At 44.8% G+C, this 26,076-nt stretch overlaps 1 protein-coding gene across 5 annotated transcripts in view; it reads right to left on the bottom strand.

Annotated features, from left to right (window-relative positions):
* The window catches only part of GFRA1 (GDNF family receptor alpha 1), a 380,929-nt gene that overhangs the window by 113,912 nt on the left and 240,941 nt on the right, over positions 1 to 26,076 (bottom strand). For 3 of the 5 annotated variants that reach the window (XM_069239268.1, XM_069239270.1, XM_069239271.1), the window contains one exon: positions 13,323 to 13,653. In XM_069239268.1, the coding sequence (XP_069095369.1) occupies positions 13,323 to 13,653 (331 nt within the window). The remainder of the gene's footprint in view (positions 1 to 13,322; positions 13,654 to 26,076) is intronic. The other 2 variants (XM_069239269.1, XM_069239272.1) reach the window with 1 other exon arrangement.

Here is a 26,076-nt window from a genome sequence, read left to right as displayed (position 1 = left end):
ATCCTGCCACCACATTTCATGGCTATGGTAGTCTCTACAACTCACAGATCACCTCTCCGCCTTGGCAGTCAAGGCTGCACGGGTGCCCTACCATGTGCTGAGCTCAGCATGAAAAAACATGCTGCTTGAGGGAATGAAGAGCATTCCTTCTTTTTCCTGCATGAGATTAAACCCTGGTAAGCTATTGACAGTCGGTAAAACTTAAAAACTTTCCAGCACACATGTAACATCTATTGGCCTAGCCAATGTTTGTTTTTATTTTGCTATCTGGATATAGGTGTCTGTTCTATTGGCCACAAGCATCTTTCGGATGAATACCATCTTCAGGTTTTGGCCACCCATATTACAAGGAGAATTTAACACTATTAGGGAGTCTTGTGTCCTCAAGACAATCCAATGGGGAAGAAGTATGAAAGGGCACCGAGTCATGTGGATGGATTCCCAAAATGAGATATTGCAGACAAGTGGAAGGTCCCCGATGCTCCAGACCCGCTTGTCTGTCCGCCTCGATGATACAAACAGTCACTCGGTGCAAAGAGGAGAGTGTTTGAAGTCTGCCAGTGTCTGGCTGTATTAAACACGCAATGCAAGCAGCCTGGAGTTTGCAGCTCTATCTATGTGTTCAAATGCATTAAACACACTACAAATAGTACAGTGCTTACATAATCTATATGTGAACCTGCCCCGGAGAAGCGTGGGCACCAACATCACATCCTTACCGTCTGTGTGTATGTGCTGACCCTATGCATCTGATAGAAAATCAGAAGTGGACAAACATGGGTCTGGCTAGGTGACGCAAGATACAGGTAATGCAGTGCACACAGTCAGCATGTATGTGAATACTTTGTACAGGCAGGGCAAGGAGTGCAGAATCACCCTGTGTTCTGGCTCCACCAAGCCCACCAAACAAAGAGTGCAATGTTCACAGTCTGGCGTGCCTGGGTTTACTAGGACCATGATGCAATTCGTGCAAAATGTACTATTTGTGTTTCTGGCTGTACTATGCCCACATTTGATTTGTTTCATTATAAGACCTATTGGCTTTCTCGGTGCTTGTCCTCAAATGCTGTAGGATTTACAGACCACAAGCATTGAAGCCTGTCCTTTCGGGAGCAGAGATATTTATTTATGGCTGTTCTTCGTGCCAAACAGCCCTGTACTTAACGACTAAATGTAATGCACACAAAAAGCAAAGTTGGCTGCGGTCTTCTTCTGTGGATAAGTTTGAAGGTCAGACAGAGAGAGAGCTCTGCGGTAAAGAGAGGCGAAGGCAGAGCTGTGCTGCAGTGCAGGCCTGCGTGCAGGTCCCGACTTCCACGGACCCAGCACATGGCAGATGCAGCACTGAAGAATAGGCACTGAGGGGTGACCCTCTCCCGGCCATGGAACACTATCAAAGGGGCTCATTCTCTGCAATGCGACAACACTTCACGTTTGACAGGGGCGCTCGGGCTATGCCCGGGTGCAAGTGGAGAGGTTTAAGCAGTTGAGTAACCACTGTATAAAAGACTGGTGAGACCTCCGTAGGTTATAGAACCCATTTCCAGCAACCACTTCTATCAAGGATTAATGGCAGAGTGCAGATCTAAAGGTGTAAATATATTCTCAGTGATGGAAGAACCAGTCAATGATCAAGCAAGAATGGAAACTGGTTGTGGGTTCCCTCATACTAAAGAGACAACTTTACTATTAAAGCCTTAAAGAAAAGTAAGACTGCTGGAAATTACAGATGTGATGGTGAGGCCAGTTGTAGAGGAAGAAAGCACATCCTAGTCAAGACTGAAGAACAAGTTACCACCCTATCAGATGTGTTGGGGCAGGCAGGGCGAACGGTGGAGTACGGAGTGCAGATTCATCAGCTATCATGCTTATATGTGATGTGAACATGAGCAAATTAACTCAACCCTTGCAGGCACCATGGTCAAGGAGCAAAAGGGTTTAGGAGCTCTGAAGATGCATATCTGCCTAACAAGAGGGAAAGTTACGTGATATTAAAGTGAGCCAGATGTAAGCTTAGGAGGAGAATGCCCGTAGTTCAGAGAACACATGTGCGTTGGTTGGTCAAAGGAAAGAAGTTATAAGAAAGAATGTTGGAAATGGCAAAGGTGGATAATTTCAGACAAGGATGAAGAGGATACAGTGCAGATGGAGAGGAAGAGAATAACTGAAGTAACAAGAAGGAAGAGTAACACAAACATGGATGTGGAGATTGAAGGAAGCCAGTGCTTAATTTGAGCCAGTAGTTTTCGTGGTGGGGGGGGGGCACCAACACTTATTTTTGGGGGCTGCACTTATTCTTCTGCCTCAAGCATTTACTGCGAGCAAAAGACACGTATGGGAAAGACAGAGGAAGAGAAAGACTGAAAAGCGCACAAAGCAGAAAACTGCAAGAGTGAGCTGAAGGGGCAGGGAGTGGCTGTAAATGGATTAAAGAGGCCCAACATGGCTTTAGGATTAGCTGCCTCAGTATTCCGTGCTCACACATTTAACTGCAGCAGCTGCATGTTTCAGAGGAGAGCTTTGGGCACCGGCACTCTTTTATTTACAAATTAAGCACTGAAGGAAGCATTAAGGAAGCTCTTTTGACAGAGAGAGTTATTATTTTCTAAGTAACCTCAAGCCCTACTGTCCCGCCTTAGCACCTCTCAAATGGGATAATAATTTATTAAGATGCTCAACAAAGCTTTCCATTTTTTATACAGCCACACAGGTCTGTCTTGTTTACCCTCTTCACAGTTTAGTGCCACTAAGTCCCTTTGTAGCCAAACGGAACACCAGACTTTTACAAACAGAAGGTGAGAGCTATATGTCTGCAGCTCTTCATGGTTCTATAATAATATAAGTGCCCTGTAACAGCATCTCCTCGTGTTGCCATCATCCGCCTCTTGTTGTATTGTGGGGTTTGGTATTATTCTTGAGAGGTATTGGAAATATTAATCTGCCATGTTGTCTATATGTTTATACTTGAATCTTTGTTAGTTTTCTGTTGCTATGGTCGAGCGGTTTTCTCGGACATTCTCAGCTGGGACTTGGACGAGATTGCAACACTGACCAGAGGCTTCTTGAATGCTCTTCGTGGGTCTGAATATATGGATCTTTGAAGGCCTTAAATAAAATTCTCCTTTTCACTGGCTGCATCTGATTCATCGTATTTCAAAAAGGATCTAACACCTCCTCACATTTCTTGAGCTTTAGAGAGCACATTGCTGCTTTCTTGACCACATCAGAACCACACCTGGTGTCCAGCTCACTTCAAATCAAAATACACTAACATAACACATCATGATGGATGAGTGTGTGGGGACTGTGATGAATGTGGATGTTTCATGGGCTTGTTTTGAATATTAATATCCTGGATACAATAATGCAGTTTATTTCAGGAATGTGCAATACTCATATCTGCATTGTAGGTACAAATGTGGCAGCTAGCCTGCATTAAGACGTCTGTCCAAAAGTTTTCTTTAAGGTAATGGTAGTCACTCATACTTCAGGAGTACCTTCCATTGTATGTGAGGGCACTATTTGGAGTTGTCATTAGAAGCGTTGTTGTTCAATAGTGTTTAGCGTGAGTACAGGTTTCGACCAGAGATGCATGGGAAGCAAGCGCTCGAGCATCATCTCTTTCTCCCTTTCTCCTCTCTCCTTCTATGCCTCGCACTCACACAAGTACACTCTATCACTTTACATCCCACTCCGTGACACGTTCTCTCTCACAATGTCTCAAACTCCCCTACTCTTCACAATATTTTACTGTTTCCCATTTCTTGCACCTATGTAGCTCAAACCCTGTGTAATAAGTTCATGATTTGTGCTCCAGAAGGGCAGTTCATAGAAAGCCTGTGAGTGGCCTATTCAAAGAAATAGCCTTGACCAGAAAGATTGGCAGAGCTTGGCGCTGAAAGTTTCAAAATGTATTTCAGAGTGACTTCTTAATGGAAGCCATTGCATACACTGTGTGAGTTGGTCCTATTGAAGAGGAACTTGCTCTAAAGACTCCCTCTCTGTGAGTGCAGATGGCAGAGAGCCTTTCCTTGATTAATGTAAGATGTCCCTCCTGATGCCTCTGTCTACCCACCCAGAAAAGGAAGTGGTGTGATATAGACAAAAACAATTATAGCAGTGTGGCTAATAAAAACTGATCTTTACTTCTCAGATGGTCACAGAGTCATGTCCCAGAAGGCAGCCACAACAGTCAAGTGATCCTTCTCCTTGGCCGCACCTCCCTGAAGTGAATCAGGCTCAATTAACTTCTAGTTCTACACACAAATAGGCCAAAAGCAATCCTCAATGATAAACCACAAGTCAGACCTCCGAAAGGACTGGAGACGTCAGGTGATTCCCACTCATTGCAGCTCTTCTCTTGAGACAGTCAAGCCCAAGGAATCTGTTGTTCGCTTGCCACCCAAAAGAGGGAAATTCCAACTGGACAAACCTGAAGTCCTTAATTTATTGCTGCCAGGACTTGAACCACAATGCAGCACTGACTCCACAATCTCCTAGATGGTCGCTGGTGACCACCCACACAGGTGAACATGAGACCCTTTCACATAACCTCCTCGATCTCACAGCATCATTTGATCCAGTGGACTATCAAATCCTGATCAAAGCCCTCATCACATTTATGTACTTTGACAACGCCATCTTACAGTAGTTAACTGATTACCCGTGCAACAGATATCAAAATATTCCATAAATTCTCCAATGCCTGAACGTTTCATCCTGACCTGTTGAAATCTCCAAGGTTACACCCTGTCTCTGGCCATCTTAAAATTTACATGGAATCACGTAGAGTACTTCTGACCAGCAAGGAAACTATGATCTATCAATAAGCAGATAATATTCAGATCAATTTGAAGGTCTCTTTCAAAAAGAATACCAGCCACTCAAAACATTACCTCTCTAGTGGATGTCTTAAGTGTAACTGAACCAAGAACATCGACTACTGCAAACACCGCTGATCCAGTGCATGCAGAAGGTTTACATGAAGCTCAAACGAATGAAGGCAAAGTTTGTTAACTCGCCAACAGCAACAGACAAGCAAAAGTTCAAACAGCTCTAGTGTAAAGATTTTCAACAGCCCAGACAAAATGATGTTTTGCTCCCAGCAAAAGAGTCACATTTGAGGCATTTCAATACACTCTGTCTCACAAGAATCTCCAACTTCCATCATTTACAGCCATATCCCTCAGATTTCACATTAACGATGGCCTCACTTTCAAGTCCATTATCACAAAGACAAGGACAAACTGACACACACTATCCCTACTTCACAAAGTCAAGATATACATCCCTATGCCGGAATTCTAAAAACCCATTAACTTATTGGTTCTAGTCTGATGGAGACAGCATCCTTCTTCTTGATATTTGTGACTCCTCTGAAGAGCACCCTACATGCCAGGACATGACCTAAAGAATGGCATTTGCTTCCCACACCCATACACATCAAGGTGTGTTGCTTCATACCGAAAACTATGCCCTCATAGATGCCACCTCACACGTAAGCTCTGTGGTGGTCTTTACAACATATCAATCAATCAATCAATCAATCAATCAGGTGTTTTTGTATAGTGGAGCTTGTCACCCAAGTATCCAGGCACTTGCTGCAGGTGTTTATTCGAAAAGTCAGGTTTTCAGTTCCTTTCTGAACTGGGTCAATGAGGGTGTGGAGGTGGGGGTTAGGGGCTGGGGTAGGGAGGCCATTCCAGGCTTTGGCAGCGACGTGGGAGAAGGAACATCTTCCGGCGCATCAGCGGCGTATGCGTGGTATCTTTGCGAGGGTGATGTGTGCTGAGCGGGGGTTCCTGGTCGGTTGGTGGAGGTGAAGGCGGTGGTTCAAGTAGGTGAGTTCTTGGTTATGGAGGGCATGGGCCTGGAGCTTGAAGTGGCATCTATATTTGGATCCAAAGCCAATGGAGGTACTTCAGGTGCCAGGTGATATGGGTTCTCTTCAGCAGGTTGAAGATCAGTATGGAAGCTGTGTTCTGGATCGCCTGGAGTCTTTGCATGACTTTGGTGGTGGGGGTTGTGTAGAGTGCATTGCCATAGTCCAGTCAGCTGGTGATGAGGACCTGCATCACTGCCTTCCTCATGCCGATGGGGAGCCACTTAAAGATCTTGTGGAGCATGCGGAAACAGGCTGAGGAAACAGCATTGAGCTGGCATTTCATGGAGAGTTCGCAGTCAAGTATGATGCCGAGGTTGCGGGTGTGATCTTTCGGTGTGGGGGTGGTTCTGAGCTCTGCTGGCCACTGGGAATCATTCCAGTGGGTTGAGTGTCTGCCGAAGATCAGAGCCTCGGTTTTGTCCTGTGTTGAGCTTTAGGCAGCTGTCCTTCATTCAGGTGGTGGATACATTCTTCATACAGTTGTGGAAGCTGGTCTTTGTTTCAGTGGGGTCTGCTGAGAGCGAGAGAATGAGCTGCATGTCATCAGCGTAGGAGATGATGTTGATGTTGTGCGATCTCACACTGTCTGGGAGTGTGTCATGTAGACGTTGAAGAGTGTTAGGCTTAGGGAGGAGCATTGGGTGATGCCGCAGATGGTGTGCTTGACCTGTGAGGTGAAGGGGGAGAGGTGGACTCTCTGGGTGTGCACCGTGAGGAACGATGCCATCCATCTGAGAGCATCGTCTGTGAACCTAATCTGGTGTAGTTGGTTGATCAATGTGTGGTGGGAGACAGTGGCAGAGAGGTCAAGCAGGATCAGGACAACTGCTTTTCCTCTGTTGAGCAGGGCACGGATGTCATCTGTTGTGCGACCGTAGTTGTCTCGGTACTGTGATTGGCTCTGAAGCCTGATTGGGAGGGGTCTAGCAGGTTGTTTCTCTCCAGGTGTTCAGTGAGTTGGGGGTTGATGGCTTTCTCCTGGACTTTGGTAGGGAACAGGAGCAGAGAGATCAGGCAGTAATTCTGGAGCTCGCTGGGGTCTGCAGATGACTTCTTGAGGAGGGGACTGATCTCTGTGCGTTTCCAGGCTTCTGCAAAAGTGGCCACGATTAACGGGGTGTAGAGGATGGTAGTGAGCTGGCAGCTGATCTAATTTCTTCTGAAGTTGAAGATCCTGTGGGGGTAGGGGTCGGTGGGTGCTCCCGAGTTAATGGAGCTCATGAGTGTGATCGTGTTTGGTGTGCAGAGTTGACCCCATGCGGTGAGCGGGTGGTCCGCAGTGGAGGTCAATGGAATGCTAAGGAGTTTGGAGGGTTGGGGGTCAAAGTTACTGTAGATTGTCTCTATCTTGGTGTAGAAGTGGTCAGCGAGGGCATTGCAAAGTTCTTGCAAGGGGGGGATGGAGTTTTCCATGGCTGATAAGCAGGCAAACTCTCTGATGATGGTGAAGAGTAACTTGGTTTGGTTGGTGCTGCTGTTGATCCGGCAGGTTAGGGCCTCTTTTTTAATAAATTCAGGAGTGACATCATTAGGCTCAAGACCAAGAGATTCAAGAAGGAGATAGCTATATGTTTTCTATTGAGCTAGAACAAGGTGGCAATACTTCCATTGCTATAAAATCCTAAAATTAAACAGTACTATGCACTTGCCATCTGATCTAATTATTAAGCTTTTCAGCTGTCACTTCACATTCTCCTTCATGATTCTGGTTAACCTGTAAGAAAGTAGTAGAAACCTACTGAACAAAGGAAAAGTATTATGCAGGCCTTTAAAGTGAAGGCCAAAATATGTGCCTATTAAAATTTTACTTTTCCAGGTCTCACCAAAAAGTCAAAGTCTGAAAAAACCCAAAAACAAGCATCTAACAATCAACCATTTTTGCCAGGACAGAGGTAAGGCAGAACCTTGCGTTATGCGGTGTACAGTAAGAAACAGTGATTACTTGGTATTTTATATAATGCAAAAGTGCTAATAGTGAAACTGCTGACTTTGTTGAGGGGGGAAAGCAGTATATTTTCAGAAAGTCTGAATATCAACCACCATAACAAACCAATGTACCCATTACCCTATTGTAACTTATTGTAAATGTATTTATGTAGGGCTTACTACCCCTGGTGAGATGTCGAACTGCTTTTCAGCGAGTAGCACGCTACTGCAAGACCCAAAAGGATTAGTGGTGGATTAGTATAGGGAAATATGAGTATAGGATTAGTATGGTTAAATATTAGTTATTTTGAGCGGTGGACATGTGAGTCTGTTAGTTGGATTGAAGAGAATAATGGAGGGATAGAAGAGGGAAGAATCCAAAATATGGTAATTGGGAGATCACAGAAGTAAGCTGTAGGTTTGTGATGAGTAAAGGAGAGATGGAGGAGGGAACAGTCTGTAGAAATGGATTAGGGAGATCATAGTAGTAAAATGAAGTTTGGGATAAGTCAAAGGAGAGATACATGAAGGAGAATTTAGTAGAGTTGCTTGGAAGATTATAGTAGTAAACTGAGGTTTGGGGTGAGCCATGAGGGATACAGAAGGGAAGAGTCTAGGAAGGGTTATTTTGGAGATCATGGTGGTAGAATGAGGTTTGGGATGAGTCAGAGAATGGAGATAGCGGATAGATTGAGAGAGGTATAGGGTGAGACAGTTTAGTGCATTGGAGAGAGTGTAATTGTGTTTTACCTTTTTAAAGATGTTTTCTCTTGTACAGTAGAACTAAAGTAATATATGGGTACATGATTACATAATAAGGGAATATATATGTATGACGAAGATAATATATTGAGATTTAAAGTTGTATTGTATAAACGCGTATTGAGATTTAAAGTTGTATTGTGTAAACACATTCTTTTATGTATTGCAGTATTCTAAGGCGAGTTCTTTGTCAATGATTCTACAGTGTGTAAGGAGAAATAGAGTGAATTTCTTTAATATAGCTGAAACATGGCAAAGATGAGGGACTTTAGTTTTACTGGTGAATTAAACGGCACACCAAGGTTGTCCACAGATGTCAAGGGAGTAGGTAGAACATCGGTGCCGCTGTGGGAAGATACATGGTAGCTGAAGTAATGAAGTTGCTAACATCTGTCTTTGACCAGTAAAAGTAATAGTGCTTATATTGGCATCCAGTACTGGCTGGCTGAGATGGAATTGACTATTCAGGATTAATGATGGGGTGTGAATGAAGAAAATTATTATAATATTGGTGTAATCTTCTTAACCGTTGTATGAAAGGCTGCAGGAAGAGAAGCTGCCACCAATGGATGTGGTGTAGAGGTACAGTATAAGGCTTCCTTAAACAGATCCACAGACTAAGCCAGCTAGGATTAATGTTGGCTTTGAAAGTTAGGAGCACCAGAAAACAGAGAGAGAAAATGTGGTTGGAAGGTAGAAAACAAACAATTAGTGAGTCCTGCCCAACAGGTCTACGGAGGAGAGTATCATGAGTGTGCACAGTCCTTGTCAGGTATGTGTCACTGCCCGTGAGCATGGAGTTGGCCTGGGGTAGGGGGACATAGCACTAGGTATCATGTGACTGGGACAAGATGGCAGAGGATTCTCAGAGTCTTTCTCTATTTTCTCTTTCACAAGTTCCTACTTAGGCCACTTATAATGGCTAACTTGGAAGATGAGAAGGGATATAAGCTTTGTGGCCATATGTACAAAAATCGAGAATCACGTTTTCTAAATTGTATTTTTTCCAAATTTCAATTAGAAAATCACAATTTCTAGTTCAACAAAACTTGAATCTATTATATAACAATTCCTAGTGGGTCACAAGTTGACCTACCTCATGAATATTAATGAGGTTTGGCTCAGTTTGCAACCCATTAGGTAAGATATCAGTAACAGGGATGCTGGCCTGCTGGGGCAGCAGACCACTATGTCTATGATTGCTTTTTAATAAACCTTTTTTTTTATTCAAATGCAGCCCGTTTTCCTTAAGGGAAGATAGGATGCATTTAAAAATAGAAAATGAAACTTTAATGTTTCATTTTTTGAGAGTAGGCAGTGGTACCTGAGACCATTACCTGCTTTAAAAAATATTTGTGTTTACATTTGCAGAAGAGAAGGGGTCCTGGTACCCCTTGCCTTTTGCAAATGGTTACCACTACCTTTGAGTAGTCAGTAAAAAAAAAAAAAAAAAATGTGATAGTAAATAGGTCATAAAACATCAACACATAGCAATGCAATATGGTAGTTGGAAGGAACTCCCTAAACACGCCCCTCACTAAACCAAATTGTAATTCTGTGATAAGTTATTGAATCACAATTTGGTAAGTGTACATTAAAAAAAAAATGTGTGGTCCCAAATAACCTGCTTCAGCTATTTGGCCTATTTGCAATGTCAAAAAAGTTTTGTACATATGGCCCTAAGTTCTTGTGGAATATTGTCATTGGGCTCTGCTGGTGAACGTATAAAGTGACATTTTTCTGCCCTCCCAACTCCAAGCACAGACAGGTTTTGTTGTTTGTAGAGGAAATGTAACAACTCCCTGCTAATGGCTTTCCAGGAAACTGACCAGCTGCGCATTAGGATTAGTTGTATCCATGGCAAAAACTTGGTTTAGCTGTGGCTAGTCCCGGAAGACATGGTGGCGGTGATGGGAGAGGGGACTGAGAAAGCAGTAAAAGCAGAGCTCCAGAGGCTGTAGTAGGCAGACTGCAAAAACATGAAGATTTAACTAAAAGAGTGCATTTCACACAATAAGATCTTAAAGCCCGATTTAGAGTTTGGTAGATAGGTTACTGTGTCACAGATGTGATATATATCCAGTGTGCTTATTAAAAGTACTACAGAATATAATGCAATTGTAACCTTTGTAACACGGTAACTCGTGCAGGAAACTCTAAACCATTCCCCAAGTGTAGGGTTTATGCTGAGAGAAGGTGGATGGTGGATCAGCAAATCACACGCCCTAACCTGGGTATCACCATTAAAATCTACATGCCACCCATCAAAGCAAAATGGTGTGTTTAAGCATTTATGGTACTTTTGATTTACATTTCAGAATACATGGGAAGACAGTGAAATAATATTTTGGCCTGCTCTTCCTGGAATCCGGCTGGGGCACGGGTAATTTCCACCTCTCTGAGAACACTCAGGTTTTTTTTTTTTACATTTACAGTTTTGCAGACAGATGTCCCAGGCACGAACAGACATTATATGACATCAGCCCCCAGGGAGGCAGCTTGTGACAGACAGTTCTGTCATCGGCTCTTCTTCCAGGCCTGGTACAGTTTGCTTCCGGAATATCTCCGAAGAGTGGGGTTTCTTGGAGGGTGGCGGCAGATTCTTTCTCAAATGACAATATTGCTTCCATTTACAGTTCGTCTTGTAGGAGAGCGCCTCGAATCACGGATGGTTAACAGCGAAGAACGGCCATGAAGGACCTCAGAGGGATCCCGCGTACAATAAAACAACTTCTGCTCCCTTTTCCTTAGTAAATTGTTTTAGAATATAACCGGGAGCTAGCTCTAACTTCCTGCTCTTAAAACGTGAAAAAATAAACTGTCTAATGTATGTCCATACCTGATGTAAAATCAAGTTACTTGGAGGCCCTGACTGTGATATATATAATCAAATGGAGTAGCGCCTAGAAAGCATGCAATCACAGTGTGATCTATTTACAATGGCCCAATAAAAGTAAACAAAAAAGCAAGAGTTATACGAAAGCGCATGCCATGACATAAGTAGGAGACGAGTATTGTATATCACATTGAAATAAATCGTCACTAGGCGCTATGAAGCCAAAGAGGAGTTAGCGGGGTACACTTTGCCTCGTCGCAGATGTCGGCAGGGAGCATGTCATGAACCGAAGATGGAGTAACGAAACTGTTAGCAGCAGTGGGTTTTGAGGACGTGCAGTAGTTTTTAGTAGTCAGACAGGAGGCAATGTACAGTTGGGTAGAGGTATGTTTGAGGGCTGTCAAATTTTGAGGATTTCCAGTTCTGGGTAAATTAAAGAGGCCTACTGGTTTACATAAAGATGTACACGCCTTGGTCATGAGAATAAAGTTCCATGGCGTTATTGTTGTGAGGCAGCGTTACAGCACAGGTGACTACAAACTTTTGTGAAGAGAACAGAATACCTGTCCCGGGCAGCGCACCACTCACTTTTGTTCCACTATAGACTGAGGATGAAGGGATGGACGGACAGGCAGACAAACCCAAATAAAAACCCCACATCTACGTTTGTAACCTAGGGCATCTACATAACCACCACACAAGCAGAAACACACGTGGCTGGCTTACTGGCATACATAGGTATGTTCATATACATACTCCCATATTTGTATATTCATATTTACTGCATGAATATGCCTGTACAACAGCAATTATAGCCACACTTAAAATACACGTTGTTATACATATGAACGCATATGCATGTAATTCAGAAATATTTATATACAAGCAGGTACAGCCAAGCACGACCAGATGTACACAGTACAGCCGTATGTACACCTACGCACACATTGACACGTATTCTTGTGCACTTAAGACAAAATAAAAGCATGTAATGCAGGCCCAGCAGATCCCGCGGAGCAGATGGGCCCAGTGCTTAATTTGTAAATAGAAACGTGCCGGTGCCCAAAGCACTCCTCTTAAACATGCAGCTGCTGCATTTAAATGTGCGAGCACGGAATACTGAGGCAGAGTAAGCCTGAAGCCATCTTGCGCTTCTTCAATCCATTAAAAGCCACTCCCTGCCCCTTCAGCTCACGCTGGCAGCTTTCTGCTTTCTACCTTTGTGACGCTTTTTCGTTTTTCTCTTCCTCCGTCTTTCCCATGTTTGTCTTTTTCTCGTAGCAAATGCTTGAGGCAAAAGAATAAGCACCGGCCCTCAAAAAGAAGTGCTGGTGCTCAGCACAGGAAACAATAAGCACAAATTAAGCACTGGATGGGCCCCCAACCCTTCAGCCTAAGGCAAATGAATATCGATGAGCTATGTGAGGCTCTGGGGCACCTCATCACATTCTGTAGGGATTTCGCCAATATTGTTTATTGTGCCATTCAGCAGAAAGGAAATATTGATACCAACCACTTACACCACTACAAACTAACCTACTTAATGAACAAAAACTTTTCCAAGATTGAGATCATGCTAAACTGTCTGACATTCACAGTGCTACTATTTTTCATAGTGTAATAGGTCACAAATAAAGTAGAGGCAACTACCAATGCCAGATCTGACGGCATAGTACCACAGTATTAATAAGATTCTGTCCTAAATGTCATTTACGATCACAGTATCCAATTGGAGTTAATAATAAAAACCATCTGTATCCAAACTAAAGGCTATTTAGGTCACACTATTTATGTCAGAGCATATTTTTGTTTTCAAATTTCTGACATACAGCTCTGGCTGCTGAGGAGTGTGAGACCCCATAAACGATGTCCTACCAATTTCTGCGGTTCACCTGGGTATATGATGAATCCTACCTGCAGATGTAGTTGGTCTTGCAGGACTCTTGGAGATTCAAGCAGTTTGGCTTCTCGCTGTCGCCGTAGGAGCAGACAGGGACAATGGTCTGCCTCCTCCGCTCGGTGCAGGCCACATCCTTGCAGGCGCAGAAGAGCATCCCGTAGCTGTGCTTTGGGGGGACCTTGTCAAAGAACTGCCGCAAGGCCTTGTGGCACTTCCGGCGGTTGCACACTTCGTTGGATGTGCTGCTGGTGCAGGGAGTGATGTATGCCGACCTGTATTTCTTGCATGTGTCATTCAGATTACAGGCTTTTGCAGCATCCAAGCAATTGTTCACCTTGGGCTCTGCTGGAAGACAAAAAGATGATGAGATTAAATTGTGTTGACATTGGATTTTTTTAGTTTTTGCACTATTGAATCCTCAACCTCCAAACAATTCACTTGCTTTTATTGGTATGGTGGTGCAACTATGGGATAGCATGATATCTAACAAGGAATGTTTTTTTTTTATGTATTAAACAGATCGGGAGGACGGATGTCTGAGCTTCTTGCCATCAGGGTCAGAAGGGAACAGAAAATAGGCCCAGGCATCACAATAAAAGTGGCCCTCATTAGCAAATCAGACAGCTAAGAAATTGCCCCACATTTGTAAGACACAATATAGGCGTTTTGGAAATGCATGCAGTTGTGCTGTCAACAGGCACTGTTTGTTAAGACATCAGGGAAATCAACAGTAAAAACTGTCCCTCAAGACAATAAAAGAGGCCCAGACACAGCCGAGAAAAAGTCACAAATTGTTTCCTTTCAGACCAACCCTTAAGACCCATGCCTATTTAACTTTCCTATTTACACTGGGAGGCCTGACCACAGCCAGTGAATGAGATATTTGGTTAAGTTGACGTCAGCACCATAGCATCTAATGGGGGCCACCAATCTGCATCTGTTGAATGACTTTCAGAAGACCTTGAATTTTGACGCCCATCGCTCTGTTTGAAACACAGTAAACAGAGGCCCGTATTTATACTTTTTTTGCGCCGCATTTGCGTCGTTTTTTGACGCAAAAACGGCGCAAACTTGCAAAATGCCATTGTGGCCCATATTTATACTTTTTGACGCTAAACTGCGCTAACGCAGTTTAGCGTCAAAAAGTTTTGCGCCGGCTAACGCCATTCTGAAGCGCCATGCGGGCGCCGTATTTATTGAATGGCGTTAGCCGGCGCAAGCAGACCGGCGCTGCCTGGTGTGCGCGAGAAAAACCACGTACACCAGGCAGCGCCGGCGTAGGGGGAAAATGGCGCATGGGCGTCTTAAAATGGGGCAAGTCAGGTTACGTCGAAAAAATCGTCGTAACCCGACTTGCGCCATTTTTTTTCGACGCCCATCCCCCATCAACATGACTCCTATCATTGTAAAGATAGGAGTCATGCCCCCTTGCCCAATGGCCATGCCCAGGGGACTTCTGTCCCCTGGGCATGGTCATTGGGCATAGTGGCATGTAGGGGGGCACAAATCAGGCCCCCCTATGCCAAAAAAAATTATTAAAAAAAAATAAAAAAATACTTACCTGAACTTACCTGAATGTCCCTGGGGTGGGTCCCTCCAGCCTTGGGTGTCCTCCTGGGGTGGGCAAGGGTGGCAGGGGGGGTCCCTGGGGGCAGGGGAGGGCACTCTGGGCTCATTTTGAGCCCACTTGTCCCTTAACGCCATGCCTGACCCAGGCGTTAAAAAGCGGCGCAAATGCGCCGTTTTTAGCCACGCCCACTCCCGGGCGTCTCTTTTGCCCGGGAGTATAAATACCACGTAAAGGCCTGGGAGTCATTTTTTAGACGGGAACGCCTCCCTTGCATATCATTAACGCAAGGAAGGGGTTCACGCTAAAAAATGACGCACATTCCGGGAACTTTGGCGCTATACGCCTCTAACGCCATAGTATAAATATGGCGTTAGTTGGCGTTAGTTTAGCGTCGAATTTGCGTCGAAAAAAACTACGCAAATTCGGCGCAAACGGAGTATAAATACGGCCCTGTATTTTGTAGGTTTGCGCCGTTTTGCGCCAAAAAGCGGCGCAAATGTGGCGCTAAAAAAAGTATAAATACGGGCCCGACTGCTTACCTGGGAGGACGTTCCAGTTGAGAACCTGGTGCTTCAGCGGCTGTCAGCGCCAAGGGAAGCAGCGCTATTAATACTGTGCTCTGGTGACAGGGTGATGCCCTCACATACCACCACACAGTTCACACCACTAATTGGGTCTTGTTAGTGGAACTGTGAATCCATACCCCACCTCCAACTGTTTCCCTGGCCCTGCTGCTCAGCGACAAATAGCCTGTCGCTCGGAGCGGCTTGACAGGCAGCAAGTGCTGTCGACACTGAGGGGCAGAATGACAGAAGCCTGGGAAGAGCGGGCGAGTAGCTTGGTGGGATAATGTACCTTCTGCTGAGATCAGTGTGGAGTCAAAGAATATCGGGGTCCCCGGAAATCAAAACAAGAAACATCAAAATGTGTTTGGCAGCTCAAGTGAATTTTAAAACATCCCAGTGGCAGACACTGCCCCGCCATCATTTAGCCCCATTGACCTCTGACCGCACACCATGCCGAAGTTTGCATCTCATTGGCTGGTCCTTGCTTTCAGAATGTTAGCAGTAGAAGCGTGCCTTGGAAACATATATATTATGTTACATTCAGCAATAACATCTACAATTGCCCTGTGATCTTCTGACCTTATAATTATGCAATCTGTGCATGTACACACTAATTACTGCTGATTACGGAGTAATCATGCACCGCTTCTGCCTGAAAGTCAGCATGTTAACCGCAGGGCCAGTCTGCCTATCTTGGCACAGACCAGTAGTTTAAACTCTTTTAGCGCACGGTAATGGCGCCTCAATCAGCGCTGCAACACAGACGTCAAGCTAGTGAACGTGAGGCAGAGAAATAGGGAGGCAATACCGTAAGTATATCTTCGGGAGTTAGGTTTCAAGAGGGGATGATCGTGCCAAAAATCGTAATTGATTGTTGTGAACTGTGTGATTAGGGAAGGAGATGAAAACGTTGCATTGAGCTCCATGAACCTAGGAAATGAATGCAGAGGTGCTACGTGGGTTATTTTTCATTCATTTATTCATTGCAAACAAGCCTTTTGCTCATCTCCACACTGAAGATACACAGCCATTGGCATAGATGAGGTGTGGCGCCCAGTGTCGGTGGTGATGCTCCATTGAAAGATGACAGGACGTGCCGATCAAAGGAGTTCACTCTGTGGAGCAGGAGGTCCCCACCAGGCTCACATGGACCAGCAGTGTGGCCTCCATGGTCGGAGCCTTTATTGGTGATGCTAGTGCAGCTAGAGGCAAGAGAGTGCAGGCTTCTAAAAAATAACAAGAAGATTTTAAACAGACGAGATACCCCAGAGTAAGTGTACCAACCACTACGTGATCCCTGTGAGGAAGGGGAGTTGGGGCACCATTGCTTCCGGGGTCCCCACTTCTTCACCCCATGGACAATGAAGATCTGTGAGATATGCCTCTCCTAATTTTGCAGAGAGGGCCCTTCATCTTTTGTTACGCCACTGGTTCAAACAAGGATCGTCTTAAGAAAAATCAGACTAATTGTTAAAGAGATGGCCATTAGGATCAATACAATTAAAGGCAAGATACTAGGGGGGACAGGGTGTTGATGGGGTGGACAAGGAGATGTTAAACCCACAGAAATAGTGAATTATGCCAACTGTGTACATGACTGAGGAGGCTTCAGCTACAGAACAGTATTTCTGAGAGGCTGTATCTCCAGGGGGCAGGGTTACATAAGAGATTGTCTCAAGGGAATCTACAAAACAAGTTAGTGCAAAGTCTGCACCATAAAACATGCACAGAAGGCTCCCAAGACCCTGCAGTATGCAAGAGACAAAGGAGGCAGAGTGTGTGATAGAGATTTACATATCTCATAAATAGAAACAAGCTAGAAGAGTTGGGCCTCTTCAACAGGAGAGGAACTTCTTGAAGAAGGAATCATGAGATAAGATTTACAGTTCATGGGCCTGGATTCCAATAAGAACATCTTCTTCGGAAAGATGGTAAATACATGGGGTCACTTTAGCAACACAAAAGGATGATGGACGGAGTGCTGAACAATGCAAACACTCACCCCCAGTCACAGATCTGGGTTTAATCCATTGTTCTTTTGCTCACCATGCCACCCCAGTTTGGACCCAGCCATATGCAAATCAGTCTTGACCCTGTTCCTCATGGAAACAGTCCAACCCGAACTGCCAAGCCAGGTCCTCCCTGGACTGGAAACAAGCATCAACAAATACATGGGGTCGTCTGCAATCTGGAGGCTTGGGGTCACAAGAAATATATAAAAAAATTCTTACAGGGGCTGACACAGAACTCAAAATGGGGTGAAAGATCAAAGAGAGAACCCGGAGCCATGGTGTAGCTTCAGGCTGTGCAAGTGCCCAACTAAATGGGGTTGGTTGACACACCCGTAATATCAGTTTCTATTTATCTCTACAATTGTAAGGATCGCACAGAAACGAAACCTTGGGATTTTCACACTAAAGAATAAGAAAGATGTGCAACGTGATCAGATAAACTGGTTCTGGAATGGGATCAGCCAAACCTCATGCCTTAAAATGCTTTAACACACTGACAGTTAATTTTTAATTCTTAAGCAAAGGCCAATTGCTGCATGGTAAAGATCTGAGGTATGCTGTGAAACACTAATTGCAAGGTATTGCAGTGCATCCAAAGTGTAATAGCTCTCAGCAGCACATTGTCCAGCGTTCTTCTAAAATGTGAGCCTTTTCAGCAGAGCAAATGTCTAATGTTGTTCTACGATGTGCGGCACCTCAGCAGTGAAAGAAATGCCCAAGCACTACTCTCAGCAGAATATAGGCACTTACAGTAATCTAATGTGTCAGAACCCTGAGCAGAACATGTTTAGCACTACTCAGCAAAATGTATGTTCCAGCATTTACCTAGTACGAGAGACCCCTCAACAGTACATATATCCCAGCACTCATCTATGTCCAGCACTACTCTCAGCAAAATATATGGTCCAGCATCCATATAATATACAGCAAATATCCTGCAGAGCTCTTTGTATGTAATATGTCCCCACTCTGCTAAAGCTGGGACCCTCTGCACTCCATGAAGATTTAAATACATTTAAAATAAGCATTTAGAAACCAAGAGGTCTGGCTTGCGTTTTCACTTGTGACTAGGGAGGAGTGATATATTATGCTGCTCCGAAGGAGTCTGCAGTGTTTTGGCCACTTCACATTACGCTTGTAACGGGGAGTTCTGGCTAAATTCCGCCAGCTGCTGCGTGGCAGAGCTTTTTTTTGCCTGGCTCACGACCACTAAGTTGCTGAGCGCAAGCAAGATTTGGTGTCCCGAGAGCAATCTTTGGGCGCTAGGAGGGCACACCTGGTGAGATTTCCCCAACACAGGAAGTCGTGGGAGGTCACAACCGTTTGCGGTTAGAAAACTGCTGCTCGAGTAGTAAATCTACTTGAGCATCAACAAAATCAACTCAAGCACTGCGCCCCCTGCTTCGCCGTGTGATTCTATTCACACTGATTTTTCATCGCAGAACAATCTCCCAGTGCAAAATCAAAGTGCAAGCAGCACAACATGCTTATTTCCGCCCATTCACAGAATTCTGCTTAATCTTTCATAGTTTTTTTGTAACTCCATCGAATTCTGGGGAGGTAAACTCTCCACCCAGGCCTACTCCTGACTAAAAAGCCATTGAAGAAAATCCTACCGCAGTGAGCAAACAAAACATAAAATGAGTGCTTTCTGTTTAAATTGCATCCATGTGATAAATAATTTAATCTGTGATGAATCAGTATAATATTGAGATGGTTCCTCACATATTTGCAATACAAGCACTCCATCGGAGAAGGCACGATACACCAAGCCAATAGCATGAGATGAGAGAGTAATACTAAGCGATATATATTTTACGTAATCGAGAACAATAGGTCAAAAGAGCAGCAGGGATCTCTAGCTAGAGTTAAACATGGCCAAATTAAGGTCTCTATAATGGCAACGCATTTCCCAAAAATGGGAAGACAAGAATGTATCTATAACAAAACAAATAAGGAGAGGGACAAGATTTTACACCTTAGAGTCAACAGAACGGGAGGTACTGAGGACAAAGACTAGCAGCATAGTTAAGCCCTCACTTCTAGCTGCTACAGCGGGGCTTGGCACTGAGCCACATGGGATGGTGTGCTGGGCCCCACTAAAAGAGTGATTAATCTTCTATGAGTCTATTTTGTCTGCAGACTAACGCTTGTAAGTAACACTATAATGGAGATGAGGGTCGAAGGCAGAAGGCTGGATAAAGGACAGAGAGAGTGGCAAATGGAAAAAAAGTGAGCATGAGAAAGATAAGTGAAACTGGACAAATTAAGAAGAGGAAGAAAGAAAGATGAGGGAATAGAAAAGGGAAGAAAGAAAAGGAGAGGAGGAAAGTTTGAGAGGAAGGATGAAGAAAGGAAGGGTGGAAGCAAAGGTGGATGGATGGAAATATGTGAGGATGTTGAAAGGAAGCAAAGCATAAAAATGAATAGGTGGAATAATGGAAAGATGGATGGGAAGGATGAAGGGATCCACGGCAGAATGAATGGGAGGATGGAAGCAGGTATGGAATAGTGAAATGAGGGAAGAAAAGATGAAAGGATGTGTGGATGTATAAATAGACAAATGAGGGAATGATTTTTTGGGGAGGGTTGTGCTTGCACACTTAAGATGGGTGTCATTGGAGACCTGTGTCAGAATGGGGAGCAGTGCAAGTAGTTTGTGGAAAGTTTTTGGTTTATCTCATTCTGAAATATGTGAGTAATGTAAGGTGAATTTGTCACCCATGAGGATATCCAGGCTGAGTGATGGTGAGAAGTCATAGACGGGGTGTGTTCATCATGGGCTCACAGTATCTTGCTCATCAAAGAACAGAGAACATATATTGATTTTTGCAGTGCAATGTTGAGATATTGTGAGAAACAAAGGGCCTTGACTGAGAGATCCTGAGATTAGACTGAACTTTATGAGAACATGTAGGCAGGGCGGGGTCTAAGAAAAAGCAAGTGCAGAGAAAGAGAAGGGCAAAGGAGGAAGTGAGTTAGAGGACACAGCGTGGAAGAGAATGAGAGAAGAAGATGGTGTGAGAGTGGGCAGTGGTGAAAAAGAAAGAGAGACAGGGACGCTGCACCATCGCTGCCACTGAGGGCCTTGTCCTATGAGCTCCTCCTGGCAAGGAGACAAGTGAGGCTAGAAAATGGTATCAGGAAGCAGGGGAGAGGGAGAACACGAGAGCTGGAGTAATGAATGAGAGGGGGGAGAGGCAGAGAGAGATGTACAAAAGCAAGACAACTCCAAAAGACAGCAGAAAGCACCTCACCAAACACCACCTGCAGTAAATGGAGGCACACATGCAAGAAAGGCGGCGTGAAAGAGAAACATCCCAAATTGAAACGTTTGGAAACAACACTTCTCAATAGTCACCACCCGCAACATCAAGAACGCCCTCTGGTTCACCACGGAACTCCAAGCCTCCAAGCGTGAATGCCGCAAAACAGAGAAAGCTTGGCGCCAGGAACCCTCAACCACCAACGTCTCCACCCTCAAAACCACCATATGCAAACATCACCAACTCATTCGCACCACCAAAAGGGCATACTACAAGGAAAGCATAGGCGGTAACTCACACAACAGCAAGGAACTCTTTACCATCATCAAAGAGCTCTCCAAACCCAAAGCCAGCAACATTGACCCCACTCACACACAAAACCTCTGCGACTCCCTCTCCAACCACTTCCACCTCAAAATCTTAGGCATACACACCAGCTTCACACCACCAGCACTCATCACCTCCACCACTGACACGACCAACAACAACTCACCCCCCCCAACCTACTACACACCTGGGCCCCTACCAATGATGAAGAAACAGAAAAAACTATGAATTCCATCCACTCAGGCTCCCCCTCAGACCCATGCCCCCACCGCATTTTCAACAAGGCCAGCCCAACTATCACTCCCCAAGCTTTGTACCGTAATAAACAGCTCTTTCGACGCCGCCACCTTCCCAGACTCCTGGAAGCACGCAGAAGTAACCGCACTCCTGAAAAAGCCCAAAGCAGACCCTGATGACCTCACCAACTACCGCCCAATTTCTCTTCTCACCTTCCCCGCCAAGGTCGCTGAGAAGTTAGTGAACGCCCGCCTGTCACACTTCCTAGAGGAAAACAACGCACTCAACACCTCCCAGTCTGGATTCCGTAAGAACCACAGCCCTGAAACCGCCCTCATCGCCTGCACTGACGACATCAGAGCCAGAGTCGACAAGGGCGAGACCATCGCACTCATCCTCCTGGACCTCTCCGCAGCCTTCGACACTGCGCGTCACCAAATACTCCGCACACGCCTTTACGATGCAGGAATTTGACAAGGCCCTGGACTGGCTCACCTCCTTCCTCACAAAAGAACCCAGAAAGTCCTCCTCCCTCCTTTCCACTCCCCAGCCACCAAGATCATCTATGGAGTCCCACAAGGGTCCTCCCTCAGCCACACCCTTTTCAACATTTACATGACTCCGCTCACCAACATCCTCCGTCCACACGGAATCACCATCATATCCTACACAGACGACACCCAGCTCGTAATCTCCTTCACCAGAAACCATACCACCGCCAAAACCAACCTCCACGCCGGACTCCTTGACACCGCCAAATGGATGACAGCAAGCCACCTCAAACTAAACTCCAACAAAACCGAAATCATCAAATTCAGCCCCAACAAAACAATATGGGACGACTCCTGGTGGCCCACCGCCCTAGGATTACCCCCAACACCCGCCACCCACGCACGCAACCTCGGCATCATCTTAGATTCTTCTCTCTCCATGACCCAGCAAATCAACACCCTCTGCATGCTGTGAAAAACCTTCAAATGGATTCCTATAGAGACCAGAAAGACCGTCACCCATGCACTCATCAGCAGCAGGCTAGACTACTGAAACGCCCTCTATGCTGGCACCACAGTCAAGCTTAAGCAAAAACTCCAGAGGATCCAGAACGCAGCCGCCTGCCTCATCCTGGACCTCCCACGCCATGAACACATCTCCTCCCACCTCACATCCCTTCACTGGCTCCCGATCAACAAAAGGATCATCTTCAAAGTCCTCATCCACGCACACAAATCCCTCCACAACACTGGACTAGCCTACCTCAATAAAAGAGTGAACTTCCACACTCCCACTTGCCACCTCCGCTCTGCCGACCTCTCACTCGCCACAGTCCCCTGCATCCAACGCGCCACCACCGGAGGCAGATCCTTCTCCTACCTTGCCCCAAAAACCTAGAATTCCCTCCCCACCAACCTCCGCAAGACTCACGACCTCCTCTCTTTCAGAAAACACCTCAAGAAATGGCTTTTCGAACAGTAACCGGCAGCCCCACCCCACCTCCTTTTCTTCCCCCCAGTGCCTTGAGATCCATGCGGGTGAGTAGCGCGTTCTATAAATTTTTTGATTGATTGATTGAATAGTCTGCAAAGCGAAGAGAAAAGACCGCTCTCAACAATAGACCACATCACATTCGACATGTTATGTAAACGAGAGAGCAGAATTAAATAGCTGCTTTGATGTAGAGGCGTCTGTGTGCCATGCTAAACAGACAAATCCGGGTGTATAATCAAAGAAAAAGAGATGTTGCGCTGGAGCCTGGTAGGTTTCATCACAGAGCACAACACAACCGAATACAATAACAAATATGGTGACAGCTGAGTTACTCTGGTGCTACGAAGATGCATTGGGAAGTCCATGTCTTTACATCTATACCACACTCCAATGCTCCTTCAGTCTTAGCAGACGCTGGAAAATCGTAAATAATTAAATAGGCAATGCATTGTCTGGTGCGGTATATCGTGTCTTGGCATGATGCAGTATGGTGTTGTATTCTAATGCGCTGTATCGTGTTGCGTAGTGAGGTTGGGCCTGTACTGCGCTGTAGTCTAACACATTGTTTCATTAATATGGTATCTCATGGCCGATATGCATCATGTCCTGTTGCGTGGTCTGCTATGGTTTTGTATTGTGATGATGTAACGCCTCGTATTCTAATCCAGCGCCTTTTATTGGATGGTGGGTTGTGGGTGCGCCAATCTTCAGTATGGCACGGTACGGAGGAGGGCCGGGTTCTCGAGCCCCGGTTAAACAACGTCTCCCGTTCCCTCCTCGAGTAGTCAGGCCCAGTCACTTCACATCAAAGCCCCCGGGGTGAAAGGCAGCGGGGCTTAGAGCACCAGAGCGGGGACCTCATCCGTCTCACAGGGCTGCAGGCCTTTCAAGGCCTCTTAATAATTTAAAGCTGATACATGACTTTCTATTGAACACCGCCAATTAGCGCCATGAAAAGTTAATGCTTTAACAAGGCCTGCAGGCCTTGGAGGCGGCTGCATCTGGAGGCACTGACCTGCCGCGCCGCCTGATCTTTGGGTGGCCATTAACGGCTCTCGCAGGCCTCAGTTGTGCACACCCTTGGAAAATGTGCCCTTTCTCATTGTTTTTTAAGGATTGGCGAGTGCGAAAGTGTTTCGTCAATTTTTAAATAAAATACATTCGACAAGCATAAACATGTCCAATGAATGGACTTCTAGCGGTGATGTGTATTACACATTATGATTAAATAGCTCAGAGGGTAAAATGTGTATGTTTACCATACAGATCATACCATCAGATTTCCAGTAAAGGGGGGGGGCATCTATTGAGGAGGTAAATATAATGGAGTAGAATAGTAACATCTGTCATTCGTAACACTGGACAGCTGCGAGTCAATGGAAGAAAGTGCTATGAAGTGCTATACTGGGGTTTGAAATAAAGATGAAGAATCAATTAAAACTTTAAAGTTCAGTTGCAGACAATAACCTGCAATAACCGGCCACACTGATTAAAAAAAAAAAAAAAAAGCTCAGTGAGTTGAGCCTTAGCAACAGGAATTAGTTCATACGCTATATACAGATGATAGGGTTAGGAAGCTGGAATCACTGACTGGGCCCTTTCTCCACACAAGTTTGGATGTTTGAGTTATATTGAGTGTTGTATGTCAGAATACAGATAACAAAAATATTGCCTGACATAAATATTGTTCCCTAAACATTGTTTATCAAAAATATCGTGTGTAGATTCTCTATGATTAAGTGCAACGGGGCGATATTGTGTAAGCCACATTTAGAGCACAATGTTTTTGGCGCGAGAATATAAGGTCACTGCAATCTGGTACCATACCACGCTGGGTTCGGCACAAGGAGAGGTTCTAGAGTGTGGTGAGTGCTCTATAAAAGGTCAATGTTTTTCTCTACAAACACTACAAGAAATATGTCAGTATGGACACAGCTAATAAAAATGGCTTACTGAATAAAGACAACCTGGCTGGAGGGAACTCCCTAGCCAGGCAGAGATAACGCACCAGTGGCTCCTGCTACATGGGGCATGCAGGAAGATTCCCCAGGACTCTCGGTTAGACTTACAGCAAACTTACAACTCGCTTCCTTTTTATATCAGAGTAGATTAATTAGTATAATTACCAACGAGCAAAAAAGACCCCTGCTTCCCTATCTTCTTAATCATGGACTGAGTACATGTGACAAGGCTCATTCTCGTAATCAGGCCATCGGAAACAGGGGGCTAGAGAGATTTTCAAAGAGGGCCACAGGGCACTCTCTAATTTCGAAGATGGAATAATTAATTTCCAAATAATTGATGAAGAAGACGTGTGAGCGGGAGGAACCTCAGGAAATTAATCCTGACACACTGCCAGTACTGAAATTGTAAAGAAACATGTTTTTTCAGAGTCCAGAGCTTTCCTATTGGTCGGAGATAGTTGGTAAAAACAAATTGTCAAGGAAGGTTTGGGAATTATGGGCCAACATCTTAAAAAGGTATTTTGGAATAAAAAATACATTCTGTAGTTCCAAACATACATTCTGTAGTTCCAAACATCCACTCTGATCTCTGATCTCTGTTCTCTGATAACTGTCTCCAGTTCTTGAGTGCTTATACCACATCCGTGCATACTCACTCCAAACCCGTCCTGATTTACCGCCACCCAAGAATAATTAATCCCACCCCAAAATATTTAAACAATTCCACAACATGTGAATGTTACCCAAAAGCACTCAGACCTCCTCCCGCAGTTCTTGAGTTCATTCCGGGGGACTAGAACAACATCCAGTAGCAAAACCTGATTTAAACACCACCTTGCCATGCTTTAACCACAATTCCTGTGCTGCATATTACGTTAAGCCCATCCTGCTGTACTCAATTACATTCCAGGATAAATTAAAACCGAATCATGGAGCGCTTAACTCCCTTCCGTGAACACACAAACCTGCAGTCAGAAAATGTAAACAGATGGCACAGTGTGTAAACCCTTTCCAAGACCTAAAGCACATCCCGCAATGCTTAAACTCATCCCAGCCATAGGGCTTACACCCTGCCCCAGAGAAGTTAAAGGTTCTGTGTCTTTGTCTTCAAGGCAACTCCACCTTGCAACTAAGCAAAATGAATTAAAAAACATTATGAAAAATACTCATGAAACATCAGTTATTTAAATTACAACATAAAGCTAACAACAAGTGCATTCCTACTCAATTCTAGTCTGCTGATAATAAAGTAGGGAAAAAGGTGACCTTAGATCGAGATGATCAAGCCAAGTATGCGCCATCACCTACATGCGTTTCATCTGTAAAGTCTTTGAGAAAAAA

This window comes from Pleurodeles waltl, chromosome 6 (assembly GCF_031143425.1).
Source record: "Pleurodeles waltl isolate 20211129_DDA chromosome 6, aPleWal1.hap1.20221129, whole genome shotgun sequence".
Lineage (NCBI taxonomy): Eukaryota > Metazoa > Chordata > Amphibia > Caudata > Salamandridae > Pleurodeles > Pleurodeles waltl.
The sequence above is the reverse complement of the archived record's forward strand: the minus strand, read 5'-3'. Positions and strand labels throughout refer to the sequence as shown.